Genomic DNA, 15,000 nt, shown 5'->3' with positions numbered 1-15,000 from the left:
ATGTGTGTGTGTGTGTGTGTGTTCGTGTGTTTGTGCGTGTTTGTGTGTGTGTGTGTGTGTGTGTGTGTGTGTGTGTGTGTGTGCATGTGTGTGCGTGTGTGTGTGTTTGTGCGCGTGTGTATTATAAATAATTAAATAAAAAAATAAAAAAATATATATACACATATATATCTATATACATTCATATATATATAATTGCATATACATGTGTATGTTTATTTCTTTACTTCAGATATTCTTTTGTGTTTTAAACAATCCATAAATGAATCTTTTTATCTATGGCAGATGGCATTACGTTTAAGCCAGTTTTAACTCTTATCGATAAAACCCTTTCATGAGCTTGACACGAGCGCTGGACATGACTAAATCCACCTTCCCCATTTTCATATCTCTGCGAGTGATTACAAAATACGTTAGGCAATCCGCTTGCTACGGTGTCCTTAATAAAAGAAGATAAACACGTCTTTCTGTTAGATGTTTTCAGCGGTGGATGCGATCTCATGGCTAAGGTGACATGGCCCCACGCACTGTATGATATAGTGCAATCATGTTTTATATATAAATTTGTAACTACTGTATGTCAAAAAGCTCATTTCGTTATACGGTTGAAAACACTGATATATCATCAAATGTATTTTGCATTCCAATATATGTGTAATACAGTATGGTATTCAAAGCTAACGGCAAAACTAATACAAGTGACAAAGAAAAAAATATATAACAATTATAACAATACCATAAAAATAACGAACTGAAAATCACTTTATTCATTATACCATCCCAGGATTACGTTCATCAAATCTTTATATATCTAATAAGTCGAAAAATAACTTCTGAAAACCTACAAGAATTTTAGTAATTCAATCCATTTCAGCAATATCTAGGTTAGTAGACTATTTGACAAATTAATGTTCTATTAAGAATTACGAGCCAACTAAAAACTAGGGACTTCTAATGCGCCATTCATGACTAACGGTAATTGCTGAAGGTAGCCATCCACATCACTCATCTAGACTGAAAAAAATAATGAAAGCTTCTAAACGAAATTGTAATCACGCGGGAAAAAAATCGACGAATCGATTTGGCGGTTATCACTAACTGCCGAGAAACACGCCGCGCAGTTTATATTCTGATAAATCACTCTTAATTACTGCTCATTAATATAGATTAATCCAGTGTATGTACCAAGCACCACCTAATAATGGGAGGTAATGGATTTTCTGTATTCTCTGATGAACTTGACAATATTAGCACTTATCACGCAAAGATGTCTTACCGTTAGGGCATGACTCGTTGCCAGATATCGCCAAAGCTGCAAAGAAATATCAGCATTAACCATTAGAATCTCTTTGTCTTGTGCTTTACGTGTCAAAAACAAGAGGCAGCTGGCAAATCATATGATAACAATTTAAATATAAACACAATTCCAAAAGTGAATATGTAGATAAGAAAGTTATTACTTAAAATAAAAACATTCAAAACACCCAAGCAAAAATCCTTCTACTTATAAATATATATATGTAAGTGTGTACGTATGTGTATAAATATACATACATGAATACATACATATATATATATACATATATATACATATATATAGATAGATAGATAGATAGATAGATAGATAGATAGATAGATATGTCTATACTATATTCATATATATATATAATATATATATATATATATATATATATATATATATATATATATATGTATGTATGTATAGATATGTATATACTATATTCATATATATATATATATATATATATATATATATATATATATATATATATATATATATATATATATGTATATATATATATATATATATATATATATATATTCATATATATATGTATATATATACTATATGAATATATAGTATATACATATACGTATAAATATATATTCATATATATATATATATATATATATATATATATATATATATATATATATATATATATATATATATATATATATATATATATATATATATATTCATATGTATATGTACACACACACACACACACACACACACACACACACACACACACACACACACACACACACACACACACACACACACATATATATATATATATATAGATATAGATAGATAGATAGATAGATAGATAGATATGTATATATATATATATATATATATATATATATATATGTGTGTGTGTGTGTGTGTGTGTGTGTGTGTGTGTGTGTGTGTGTGTGTGTGTGTGTGTGAATCTAATAAAAATCACATAAAAATCCAAAAAAGAGGCATTACCACTGCATACCTCGCCTTGCATCGAAATACGTGGAGGCCGCCGTGTTGTCGCTCCAGCCGAGGAAGTTGACTCCCCTGAAGGTTGCGCAAAAGAAGCCAGTCGGAGCGGGCTTGACGGTGAACACTTGGCAGGCCACCAATGAACACCTGACGGCACATCCAATCCTTGTTGCTGTCTGTTACGGTGTTGTTGGAGATGGTTAAGTTTCGTGTTCTTAGTATCTTAACGGTATTTGGTGGTTTTATCGTTTCGTTGTGGTCATTATTGTATTATTTTTTGGGTTATTTAACTAATTTCCTTTTTTTTTAATTATTATTGCACATTCTTCACACATCATAATACTCCTTATTAATGATATATACATAAAGCTTTATGAACTGATGGACACATTCACATCCTCAGATACCTTCCATAATAGCCAATAGTTGTCCACTCTGAACGAATTATTACATTCACCCACCTTACTGATACCAATTGCAGTACCACCTGAAATCAAGTGCCCCAGTTTAAGATACAGATGGATTGCGGTACGACCAGAACCATGGGCTGATGTGGATGTGGCTGTGGTAGAGCCCATAGTAGCTATAATGGGGGATTCATCCATGGTCGAGGCAGAAGTGGCAGATATTGTGGTAGGTATGGTAGGAGGGTCAGCAGTTGGAGGTGTGGTAGAAAGAGAAGAGGTGGTTGCAGATGTGGTAGAGGGAGGAGAGGTGGTTGCAGATGTGGTAGAAAGAGAAGAGGTGGTTGCAGATGTGGTAGAAGAAGGAGAGGTGGTTGCAGATGTGGTAGAAGGGTCACTGGACATGGTAGAAGTGGTAGGAGGGTCAGTGGTCGTGGTGGAGGTGCTGGATAGGTCAGTGGTCGTGGTGGAGGCGGTGGAAGGGTCGGTGGTCGTGGTGGAGGTAGTGGAAGGGTCGGTGGTCGTGGTGGAAGGGTCGGTGGTCGTGGTGGAAGGGTCGGTGGTCGTGGTGGAGGTGGTGGAAGGGTCAGTGGAAGTGGTGGAAGGGTCAGTGGAAGTGGTGGAAGGGTCAGTGGAGGTGGTGGAAGGGTCGGTGGTCGTGGTGGAGGTGGTGGAAGGGTCAGTGGTCGTGATGGAGGTGGTGGAAGGGTTAGTGGTCGTGGTGGAGGTAGTGGAAGGGTCGGTGGTCGCGGTGGAAGGGTCGGTGGTCGTGGTGGAGGTGGTGGAAGGGTCAGTGGTCGTAGTGGAAGTGGTGGAAGGGTCAGTGGAGGTGGTGGAAGGGTCAGTGGTCGTGGTGGAGGTGGTGGAAGGGTCGGTGGTCGTGGTGGAGGTGGTGGAAGGGTCAGTGGTCGTGGTGGAGGTGGTGGAAGGGTCAGTGGTCGTGGTGGAGGTGGTGGAAGGGTCAGTGGTCGTGGTGGAGGTGGTGGAAGGGTCGGTGGTCGTGGTGGAGGTGGTGGAAGGGTCAGTGGTCGTAGTGGAAGTGGTGGAAGGGTCAGTGGAGGTGGTGGAAGGGTCGGTGGTCGTGGTGGAGGTGGTGGAAGGGTCAGTGGTCGTGGTGGAGGTGGTGGAAGGGTCGGTGGTCGTGGTAGAGGTGGTGGAAGGGTCGGTGATCGTGGTGGAGGTGGTGGAAGGGTCGGTGGTCGTGGTAGAGGTGGTGGAAGGGTCAGTGGTCGTGGTGGAGGTGGTGGAAGGGTCAGTGGTCGTGGTGGAGGTGGTGAAAGGGTCGGTGGTCGTGGTGGAGGTGGTGGAAGGGTCGGTGGTCGTGGTGGAGGTGGTGGAAGGGTCGGTGGTCGTGGTGGAGGTGGTGGAAGGGTCGGTAGTCGTGGTGGATGTTTCGGAAGGGTCAGTGGTCGTGGTGGAGGTGGTGGAAGGGTCGGTGGTCGTGGTGGATGTTTCGGAAGGGTCAGTGGTCGTGGTGGAGGTGGTGGAAGGGTCAGTGGTCGTGGTGGAGGTGGTGGAAGGGTCAGTGGTCGTGGTGGAGGTGGTGGAAGGGTCAGTGGTCGTAGTGGAAGTGGTGGAAGGGTCAGTGGAGGTGGTGGAAGGGTCGGTGGTCGTGGTGGAGGTGGTGGAAGGGTCAGTGGTCGTGGTGGAGGTAGTGGAAGGGTCGGTGGTCGTGGTGGAAGGGTCGGTGGTCGTGGTGGATGTTTCGGAAGGGTCGGTGGTCGTGGTGGAGGTGGTGGAAGGGTCGGTGGTCGTGGTGGAAGGGTCGGTGGTCGTGGTGGAAGGGTCGGTGGTCGTGGTGGAGGTGGTGGAAGGGTCAGTGGAGGTGGTGGAAGGGTCGGTGGTCGTGGTGGATGTTTCGGAAGGGTCAGTGGTCGTGGTGGATGTTTCGGAAGGGGCAGTGGTCGTGGTGGAGGTGGTGGAAGGGTCGGTGGTCGTGGTGGATGTTTCGGAAGGGTCGGTGGTAGTGGTGGAGGTGGTAGAAGGGTCGGTGGTCGTGGTGGATGTTTCGGAAGGGTCAGTGGTAGTGGTGGATGTTTCGGAAGGGTCAGTGGTCGTGGTGGAGGTGGTGGATGTTTCGGAAGGGTCGGTGGTAGTGGTGGAGGTGGTGGAAGGGATAGTGGTCGTGGTGGAGGTGGTGGAAGGGTCGGTGGTCGTGGTGGATGTTTCGGAAGGGTCAGTGGTCGTGGTGGAGGTGGTGGAAGGGTCGGTGGTCGTGGTGGATGTTTCGGAAGGGTCGGTGGTAGTGGTGGAGGTGGTAGAAGGGTCGGTGGTCGTGGTGGATGTTTCGGAAGGGTCAGTGGTAGTGGTGGATGTTTCCGAAGGCTCAGTGGTCGTGGTGGAGGTGGTGGAAGGGTCGGTGGTCGTGGTGGATGTTTCGGAAGGGTCAGTGGTCGTGGTGGAGGTGGTGGAAGGGTCGGTGGTCGTGGTGGATGATTCGGAAGGGTTAGTGGTCGTGGTGGAGGTGGTGGAAGGGTCGGTGGTCGTGGTGGATGTTTCGGAAGGGTCGGTGGTAGTGGTGGAGGTGGTGGAAGGGTCGGTGGTCGTGGTGGATGTTTTGGAAGGGTCAGTGGTCGTGGTGGAGGTGGTGGAAGGGTCGATGGTCGTGGTGGATGTTTCCGAAGGGTCGGTGGTAGTGGTGGAGGTGGTCGAAGGGTCGGTGGTCGTGGTGGATGTTTCGGAAGGGTCAGTGGTCGTGGTGGAGGTGGTGGAAGGGTCGGTGGTCGTGGTGGATGTTTCGGAAGGGTCAGTGGTCGTGGTGGAGGTGGTGGAAGGGTCAATGGTCGTAGTGGAGGTGGTGGAAGGGTCGGTGGTCATGGTGGAGGTGGTGGAAGGGTCAGTGGTCGTAGTGGAGGTGGTGGAAGGGTCGAAGGTCATGGTGGAGGTGGTGGAAGGGACAGTGGTCGTAGTGGAGGTGGTGGAAGGGTCGGTGGTCATGGTGGAGGTGGTGGAAGGGTCGGTGGTAGTGGTGGAGGTGGTGAAAGGGTCAGTGGTCATGGTGGAGGTGGTGGAAGGGTCAGTGGTCATGATGGAGGTGGTGGAAGGGTCAGTGGTCGTAGTGGAGGTGGTGGAAGGGTCGGTGGTCATGGTGGAGGTGGTGGAAGGGTCAGTGGTCGTAGTGGAGGTGGTAGAAGGGTCGGTGGTCATGGTGGAGGTGGTGGAAGGGTCAGTGGTAGTGGTGGAGGTGGTGGAAGGGTCAGTGGTCGTAGTGGAGGTGGTGGAAGGGTCGGTGGTCATGGTGGAGGTGGTGGAAGGGTCAGTGGTCGTAGTGGAGGTGGTAGAAGGGTCGGTGGTCATGGTGGAGGTGGTGGAAGGGTCAGTGGTCGTAGTGGAGGTGGTGGAAGGGTCGGTGGTCATGGTGAAGGTGGTGGAAGGGTCAGTGGTCGTAGTGGAGGAGGTGGAAGGGTCGGTGGTCGTGGTGGAGGTGGTGGAAGGGTCGGTGGTCGTGGTGGAGGTGGTGGAAGGGTCGGTGGTCGTGGTGGAGGTGGTGGAAGGGTCGGTGGTCGTGGTGGAGGTGGTGGAAGGGTCGGTGGTCGTGGTGGAGGTGGTGGAAGGATCGGTGGTCGTGGTGGATGTTTTGGAAGGGTCAATGATCGTGGTGGAGGTGGTGGAAGGGTCGGTGGTCGTGGTAGAGGTGGTGGAAGGGTCGGTGATCGTGGTGGAGGTGGTGGAAGGGTCGGTGGTCGTGGTGGAGGTGGTGGAAGGGTCGGTGGTCGTGGTGGAGGTGGTGGAAGGGTCGGTGGTCGTGGTTGTGGTGGAAGGGTCGGTGGTCGTGGTGGATGTTTCGGAAGGGTCGGTGGAGGAGGTGGAAGGGTCGGTGGTCGTGGTGGAGGTGGTGGAAGGGTCGGTGGTCGTGGTAGAGGTGGTGGAAGGGTCGGTGGTCGTGGTGGATGTTTTGGAAGGGTCGGTGGAGGAGGTGGAAGGGTCGGTGGTCGTGGTGGAGGTGGTGGAAGGGTCGGTGGTCGTGGTGGAGGTGGTGGAAGGGTCGGTGGTCGTGGTGGAGGTGGTGGAAGGGTCGGTGGTCGTGGTGGATGTTTCGGAAGGGTCGGTGGTAGTGGTGGAGGTGGTGGAAGGGTCGGTGGTCGTGGTGGATGTTTTGGAAGGGTCGGTGGAGGAGGTGGAAGGGTCGGTGGTCGTGGTGGAGGTGGTGGAAGGGTCGGTGGTCGTGGTGGAGGTGGTGGAAGGGTCGATGGTCGTGGTGGAAGGGTCGGTGGCCGTGGTGGATGGTTTGGAAGGGTCGGTGGAGGAGGTGGAAGGGTCGGTGGTCGTGGGGGAGGTGGTGGCAGGGTCGGTGGTCGTGGTGGAGGTGGTGGAGGGGCCGGTGGTCGTGGTAGAGGTGGTGGAAGGGTCGGTGGTCGTGGTGGATGTTTTGGAAGGGTCAGTGATCCTGGTGGAGGTGGTGGAAGGGTCGGTGGTCGTGGTGGAGGTGGTGGAAGGGTCGGTGATCGTGGTGGTGGTGGAAGGGTCGGTGGTCGTGGTGGAGGTGGTGGAAGGGTCGGTGGTCGTGGTGGAGGTGGTGGAAGGGTCGGTGGTCGTGGTGGAGGTGGTGGAAGGGTCGGTGGTCGTGGTGGAGGTGGTGGAAGGGTCGATGGTCGTGGTTGTGGTGGAAGGGTCGGTGGTCGTGGTGGAGGTGGTGGAAGGGTCGGTGGTCGTGGTGGATGTTTTGGAAGGGTCGGTGGAGGAGGTGGAAGGGTCGGTGGTCGTGGTGGAGGTGGTGGAAGGGTCGGTGGTCGTGGTGGAGGTGGTGGAAGGGTCGGTGGTCGTGGTAGAGGTGGTGGAAGGGTCGGTGGTCGTGGTGGATGTTTTGGAAGGGTCGGTGGAGGAGCTGGAAGCGTCGGTCGTCGTGGTGGAGGTGGTGGAAGGGTCGGTGGTCGTGGTGGAAGTGGTGGAAGGGTCGGTGGTAGTGGTGGAGGTGGTGGAAGGGTCGGTGGTCGTGGTGGATGTTTTGGAAGGGTCGGTGGTCGTGGTGGATGTTTTGGAAGGGTCAGTGATCCTGGTGGAGGTGGTGGAAGGGTCGGTGGTCGTGGTGGAGGTGGTGGAAGGGTCGGTGGTCGTGGTGGAGGTGGTGGAAGGGTCGGTGGTCGTGGTGGATGTTTTGGAAGGGTCAATGATCGTGGTGGAGGTGGTGGAAGGGGCGGTGGTCGGGGTGGAGGTGGTGGAAGGGTCGGTGGTCGTGGTGGAGGGGGTGGAAGGGTCGGTGGTCGTGGTGGAGGTGGTGGAAAGGTCGGTGGTCGTGGTGGAGGTGGTGGAAAGGTCGGTGGTCGTGGTGGAGGTGGTGGAAGGGTCGGTGGTCGTGGTAGAGGTGGTGGAAGGGTCGGTGGTCGTGGTGGAGGTGGTGGAAGGGACAGTGGTTGAAATCAATATGGGTATCGATGGGGATGTACTGGAAAGTTCAGTTTCTGGGGGAGATGGAATCGAAGCAGAAGCAGAGGTAGAGGTAGAAGCAGCGGTAGAGGTAGAAGCAGCGGTAGAGGTAGAAGCAAAGGTAGAAGTAGGGGTAGAGAGGATTTGGAAGCACTGCGCGGCCACCAAGAGAAGGAGACACGCAGCCACTCGAGGAAAGACGTGAACCTGTACATGCAAAAAGATATGACGTCTTTGATAGAAGTAAAAGGATAAAAAAAAAAAGATTAATACAAAAAATATAAACATTTAAACTTTCCAATTATATACATAAAAAACACGAATAAACTGTGTACGATATTTCTAAACACGCATACACCATTATCAAATGGCCCAACTTCTGTTTCCATGTTATATTTACTCTACAAACGTATATTTCCACGTCAAAACACCATTTCAAATGAGGCCATAATAGTTGCTGCAGTTAGAGTCCCCCCCCTCCCCTGAACAATCTGTTAAACATTTGAAGAAAGTGAAATCAGTGAAGTAATACAGACCTTTAACCAATGCAGATACTGATAATTTACAGCAAATCAATTTACTCTTACCTTCATTCCTAAAACCGTAAGTGTAAGAACTCTCTCTTCATCAAACGAAATATCTTATAAACAAAATCATCACACACGTCCATCCAGTAGCCACGCCCCTTTCTTTGAACCGACGCTGTGATTGGTCGGAATAGGTCACTGGAGTGCCTTTGTGCGTTGAGAAAGTCGGGAGGTCTTCACATTGGCGATATCTGTGTAATAAAAACGTAAATCATGTGATCCTGTCTCTAGGAAAAATGAACAATCTATTTTCAATTACAGGGAAGATGGTATGACTGGACATCAGTATGATTTATTATTAGATTACTTGTATCCGTGTTGAGAATTACAACCGCCTTATCCTCCTTTTTCATTCAGGTTCGTTATTTATTTTTCTTTTTAAATGTTAGGGTTAATGGAGACTGGTAACAGAAGAATAAATGATGAAAGTAGTGCTAGAGAATAATGATAATGTATAGATACTTGTAACGATGATGATAATGATAATAAGAGTACAGTTATTATGATAAATGTCATAATTCTTAAAACAGTAATAATGGTGATGATAATTATGACAATGATAATGATAATGACAACAGTAATGATAATAATCACCGAGATAATTATGATAATAGTGATAGCAATAAGAATAATGATAACAGTAATGATAATGATGATAATAATAATGATAATATCAATGATAATCAAAATGATAGTAGTAATGATAATAACGACAATAATGGTAATGATAATAATGATAATGATAGTAATGATAATGATTATTATAATGATAATAATAATGATAATACCGCTAATGCTAATGATGATAATAGTAATGATTGTGACAATAATGGTAATGATAATGATAAAAGTAATAACAATAGGAATAATGATAGTGAAAATGATATTATTTATAATGATAGTAACAATGATAATGATAATAATAATGATTAAGATAATGATAATGACAATAACAATAATTATCATAAAAATAACAATAACAGTAATGGCAATATATATGATAATGATAATAGTAATCATCACCAGCATCATAAAAATAGTAATAATGATAATGATAAAAGAAACATTGCCAATTGAATAATAATGAAAATTGCAATAGCAAAAAAGATAGCAATCATTGTAATGATAATGATTATAATAATGATAATTTTAGCAATGATGAAAATAATGATAATGATACTAATTATAGCAGCGACGATAAGGGGAATACAAATGATGATGATAACAATAAAACCAATGGTAAAAAAGCTAGTGATAATTATGATGATAGTAATAATGATGATAAAGATTATTATACTAAGGATGAAAATAATGATAATGGCAATAATGATAATAATGATAATGATAATAAAGCAACAACAATGAAGATAATGACAGTGATAATGCAAATAAGAATTATGTTGTTATTGCTAATAATAATGCTAATAATGATTATGATGATAATGATAATAATACTAATCATAATAAAATAATAATAGTAATTATAATAATAATGATAATGATAATAACACTGATAATAACAATGATGATAATGACAATAATAATGATAAAGATAATAAAGATGATAATAGAAATAACAACAATGATGAAAATTATAACATTGATGATATTAATGATAATGATAATAGTAATAATGATAATGATAATGGTGATAATAATGATAATAATAATGGTAATAATGATATCAATAGTAACAACAATAATGATAATAATAATAATAATGATAATAGTCGTAGTAATAATAATAACAATAGTAATAATAATAATGATAATAATAATCTTAATCATGATAATGATAATAATAATCTTGATCATGATGATGATAATAATAATCTTAATCATGATAAGGATAATAATGATAATGATGATATTAATAATAGTAATCAAGATAATGATATTAATAGTAATGATACTGATGATGATGATAATAATGATTATGATAATGATGATAATAATGATTATGATAATGATGATAACAGTAATAATGATGACAATAATAATGAGATTGATAATGATAGTAATGATGATAATAATGATAATGATAACAACAATAATAAAAACAGTAATGATGAGAATGATAATAGTAATGATAGTAATAATAATAACAATGATAACAGTAATAATGATGGCAAAAATAATGATAATAAAACTACCAGTGCATGACTTTTGTAAAAGCGTTATCAATATCAATAGTGTCATCAATACGATATTGTTGTTATAGACTAGGAGCCCCAGGGGATCAATCCGACTGAAAAGCGTAACAATTTTGCATATACTAATATTCCCAATGACTTAGGTTTCCAAGATGTGGGCGTCTGGCGTGGCATTGCTGGTGGGTGTGGCCAGGAGGGACACATGAATGGAACCCCCCAAATCAGCCAGGTTATTCCATAAGCGCACCACTTGAAATTACCCCAGATTTGATGATACCTGTCCCCAAACACATACCATAAATCTGAAAGACATTTTGGATGGGGGGCTGTGGTCAGACAGACAAAGTTAGTGGCTTCATGAAAATGGGCTAGGGTGGCTCAAGCACGTACCAAATAAAACTAATTGCAATATGTTGATTACATACATGCCTATGCACCAAAAACAACCAATGACAGACATTTTGTGCGGTGGGGTACCCTTGCCAGACACCTTATTTGTACCCCGTCCCACTATTGTGCTAGGGTAGCTCACATGCGTACTAAATGAAACATTGCAAAATGTTAAGTAGATACCTATGTACCAAAAGCAGCCAATGACAGACATTTTGTGCGTTGGGGTACCCTTGCCAGACACCCTATTAGTACCCAAGAGGTAGAAGCTCACAAGTACAGCAAATAAAAATCAAAACATTCAGGGGGCCGTCGCGATGAATATTAAAAAAAAATACTCGAAAATTTGAAAAAGTCTCCTGTAATCTATAATTTGTTTTCATCTCTCTCTCTCTCTCTCTCTCTCTCTCTCTCTCTCTCTCTCTCTCTCTCTCTCTATATATATATATATATATATATATATATATATATATATATATATATATATATATATATATATATATATATATATATATATTATATATATATATACTATATATATATATATATATATATATATATATATATATATATATATGTCTCTGTGTGTGTGTGTGTGTGTGTATGTGTGTGTATATATATATATATATATATATATATATATATATATATATATATATATATAATGTATTTATATATATATATATATATACACATATATATATATATATATATATATATATATATATATATATATATATATATATATATATATATATATATATGTGTGTGTGTGTGTGTGTGTGTGTGTGTGTGTGTGTGTGTGTGTGTGTGTGTGTATGTGTGTATATATATATATATATATATATATATATATATATATATATATATATATATATATATATATATATATATATACATATATATATATATATATATATAATGTATTTATATACATACATATATATATATAGTTATATATATATAGATATAGATATAGATATAGATATAGATATATAGATATATATGGTACGCTTTTGGAATAACCTGGCTGAATTTTTGGGTTCCATTCAGGTGGCCCACCCGGCCACACCCACCAGCAATGCCATGCCAAACGCCCACATCTTGGAAACCTAAGTCATTGGGAATATTAGTATAAGCAAGAAAATTGGTACGCATTCCAGCCGGGCTGACCTCCTCGGGGTTCTATTATTGTATCATGGCAAGCCTAATCTATCAAACCATCACTTTATAACAGTTAAATCATTATATTATACATCCTATGTTACGTATATAAAAATAGAAACTCATTATGTTTTTTTTTTATAAATTGATGTGAATTGTTTTCGCCACTCTTATAGAAATCAAGTACTTTGTATATATTTCCTATTTCTTATGCCATACCCTTATACAGATGCTCCCTATACTACACAAATACAGTTATACTCAGGATCTCTGATGGTAAACAGAGGCAGTATAAGAAAGACTTCCTTCGACGCGCATCAGGAGTGACGCTTTCAACTTACAAGGTTAAATATTTTGACTTCCTTCTGTCATATACGTCATATTTACGATGAAAAGGGTGTAGATGTAAATTAAAGTGTGTAGTATTAGGACAAGTTAAGTTAATTTTGTCTTAGGAAGGAGGAAATATTAATTCATTTTTAATCTAATTGGTTGGGATGAAAGCCAACGTCAGATTTCTATTATGAGCGATAGAAAGGGTGATAGTAAATATATTTATTTTAGCTTCTAAGGTAGCGCGTTATGCAGTAAGTAAGCATTCTATATTTCGTTGTTCAGAGTCAAGAATAAGTATGGAGGACGAGACTTTCATTTAGGGAAATTTAAACATAAGAACCTTTTGGGGTGATATAGAGGTACTTCTTTTTAGGGCCTTAAGAAAAAAATGCAAATAAAACCAAAAGAAAGATGATCAACACCAAACAATTCAGTTGTGGAGCAAAATGAATTGATAGATAAACAATACAACTTTATGGTGAACACCCTGTGGTTTTTCTGAGTATTTATATTGCTTTGCTTTATCACATATGATATACACAAAGAGGTGACACAGCACAGAGGTAGAGAACTTGCATTGCAACTGCTTAGTAACAGGTTAGTGCCTGATCAGGTTAACTCAATGAGTACTAGCATCAGGTATTAGCATTAAAGGTAGGTGAAAAGGAACTGGCAAGCCTACCACATCATCCCAAAACTTATTTATTCTACAACCACCGAGATATGGGACCAACTTTGACATCTGCATACGTGGCAGGATTATTTCATGTGACTGAAATGGCTGCAACCCTGCAATCACCTTTCACATGGTTTACTTTGTTTTCACATAGGACCATTGCATACTTGTGTTGTTTTATCAACAAGTTTGGTCCCAATTTTTTTTGTGTGTAACTTTCACTATATTATAAGATGGCTGGATGAATAGATAGATAGGTAAATGGATAGATAGATAGAGACATAAATAGTTAAGTGGATGAATAGAGCTGTACAGACTAACACAGATATTTATCTTTATTTCATTGGATGTAAAGCAATTTAGGTATATCTTATATTAATAGATTTTGCTGTTTGTGTTGTTTTTGAAGCACCTGCATAGTTTAGATATGTGGTTATGTTCATCATAAATAAGGAAGAAGCTTATGGTTGTAACAGAAGGTCCTTTTTTTTTAGAGACTAGGATTTAAACTTGTAAAATATGGAATCTCGTAAATTTAGAACAGTACCAACCTGAGACAAAGGGCCATTCTACTGGAGTAATAAAAATGCAGCAGCTAAAATTCTTGCTCTTGCCATGTTTGATATTAGATCCCCAGGCTAATCTATTAGCTCTGTCTTGCAAGAATGTACATGTAGGAGTTTTGTTGTCCTTCCTCTGACTTTGCAAAAGATGAGAAGGTGAAAATAATATCAGTTTTGCTTTATTTTTTGTTGGAATCATCATTGTTACATTTTGAGGAATATTGCCAAGATAGTGTGTGTAGGCAAATTTATGTTCATCTCATTAGTTCAACTTTTTGTAGACTATTTTTTTTTTTTTTTTCATATCTCTTTTCGTTATATTTTTTAGTACAATGACTAATGTTGTGCCAAATTTGTAATAACGTAAAATGAGCCCTGATATTGTATTAGGAATACCTATTATGAAAAGCACTGGAACTAGAATGTCAAGTAAATTATTTGAATCGTGTGTACAGGATGATTACTAGTATCAGGAAATAATGTAGTAACTTCTGGTTCTTTTCTCTAGACGGCTGATGCTGTGTAAGGTGAAGCCACGTCTGTGTCACTCATGGATGTTAGGGGTGTTGTTAGCCCTGGTGGGTCGACATCCAGAGCAGGTAAGAAGCTTTATTTACTTTTGAACGAGATGAACTGATAAAGTGAAATTTTATTTTATGTTCCGAGGAAATTTAGTAATGCATGTTCTTGTAGTTCATTTATACTAGTTATGATACTGTATTAAGCATCTACATTTTTTTTCTAGAATTTGGATCTGCACAGGAGCACTAGCACTTTTGAGCATTGGGTCAATGTTTTTTTTTTTTTTTTTTTTCTGATAACCCTTTTCCATATTTTGATCTGCCTTGGTTTTATCAGTGTTGCATGAAATAGGCTTTCATTTGCATGTTGTACCTCTGGATTAATTTTTTTTCATTATTTAAAAGGAAGTCAGTGAACAGATGATTTTTTTGCTTATATATTCTTTTCCCTTTGATCCAAAAAAGAAATATTTCCTAAATAATTTATTGTAATTCACATATATCTTTTTCAACATGTAAGATTATTTGCATTTACAAAACCTGTTTACAACTTTGATTGAT

General features: G+C 41.4%; 3 protein-coding genes across 4 annotated transcripts in view; 2 read left to right on the top strand and 1 right to left on the bottom strand.

The window, feature by feature from the left end:
* Nucleotides 1-4,392, bottom strand: part of LOC138867626 (mucin-22-like) — a gene marked incomplete at its 5' end in the record, with an annotated part of 7,014 nt that extends 2,622 nt beyond the window's left edge. The window contains 4 exons of the mRNA XM_070144132.1: nucleotides 1,277-1,312; nucleotides 2,292-2,457; nucleotides 2,743-3,130; nucleotides 4,283-4,392. Of these exons, the coding sequence (XP_070000233.1) occupies nucleotides 1,277-1,312; nucleotides 2,292-2,457; nucleotides 2,743-3,130; nucleotides 4,283-4,392 (700 nt within the window). The remainder of the gene's footprint in view (nucleotides 1-1,276; nucleotides 1,313-2,291; nucleotides 2,458-2,742; nucleotides 3,131-4,282) is intronic.
* A 146-nt stretch (nucleotides 4,393-4,538) lies between these two features.
* LOC138867625 (involucrin-like) lies at nucleotides 4,539-8,254 on the top strand. Its single transcript, XM_070144131.1, has 5 exons — nucleotides 4,539-4,551; nucleotides 4,641-6,139; nucleotides 6,410-7,135; nucleotides 7,229-7,837; nucleotides 7,958-8,254. Exons 1-5 carry the CDS (start codon nucleotides 4,539-4,541, stop codon nucleotides 8,252-8,254), a joined length of 3,144 nt encoding a protein of 1,047 aa, XP_070000232.1.
* A 4,357-nt stretch (nucleotides 8,255-12,611) lies between these two features.
* Nucleotides 12,612-15,000, top strand: part of LOC113812217 (cell division cycle 7-related protein kinase) — a 17,028-nt gene continuing 14,639 nt past the window's right edge. For both annotated transcript variants that reach the window (XM_027364074.2, XM_027364073.2), the window contains exons 1-2: nucleotides 12,612-12,687; nucleotides 14,427-14,517. In XM_027364074.2, coding sequence (XP_027219875.2) covers nucleotides 14,469-14,517 — 49 coding nt within the window. In that variant the 5' untranslated portion in view covers nucleotides 12,612-12,687; nucleotides 14,427-14,468. The remainder of the gene's footprint in view (nucleotides 12,688-14,426; nucleotides 14,518-15,000) is intronic.

The sequence above is a fragment of the Penaeus vannamei genome, chromosome 31 (assembly GCF_042767895.1).
Source record: "Penaeus vannamei isolate JL-2024 chromosome 31, ASM4276789v1, whole genome shotgun sequence".
Taxonomy (NCBI): domain Eukaryota; kingdom Metazoa; phylum Arthropoda; class Malacostraca; order Decapoda; family Penaeidae; genus Penaeus; species Penaeus vannamei.
Note: the sequence above shows the minus strand (reverse complement) of the source record. Positions and strands in the feature narration are given on the sequence as shown.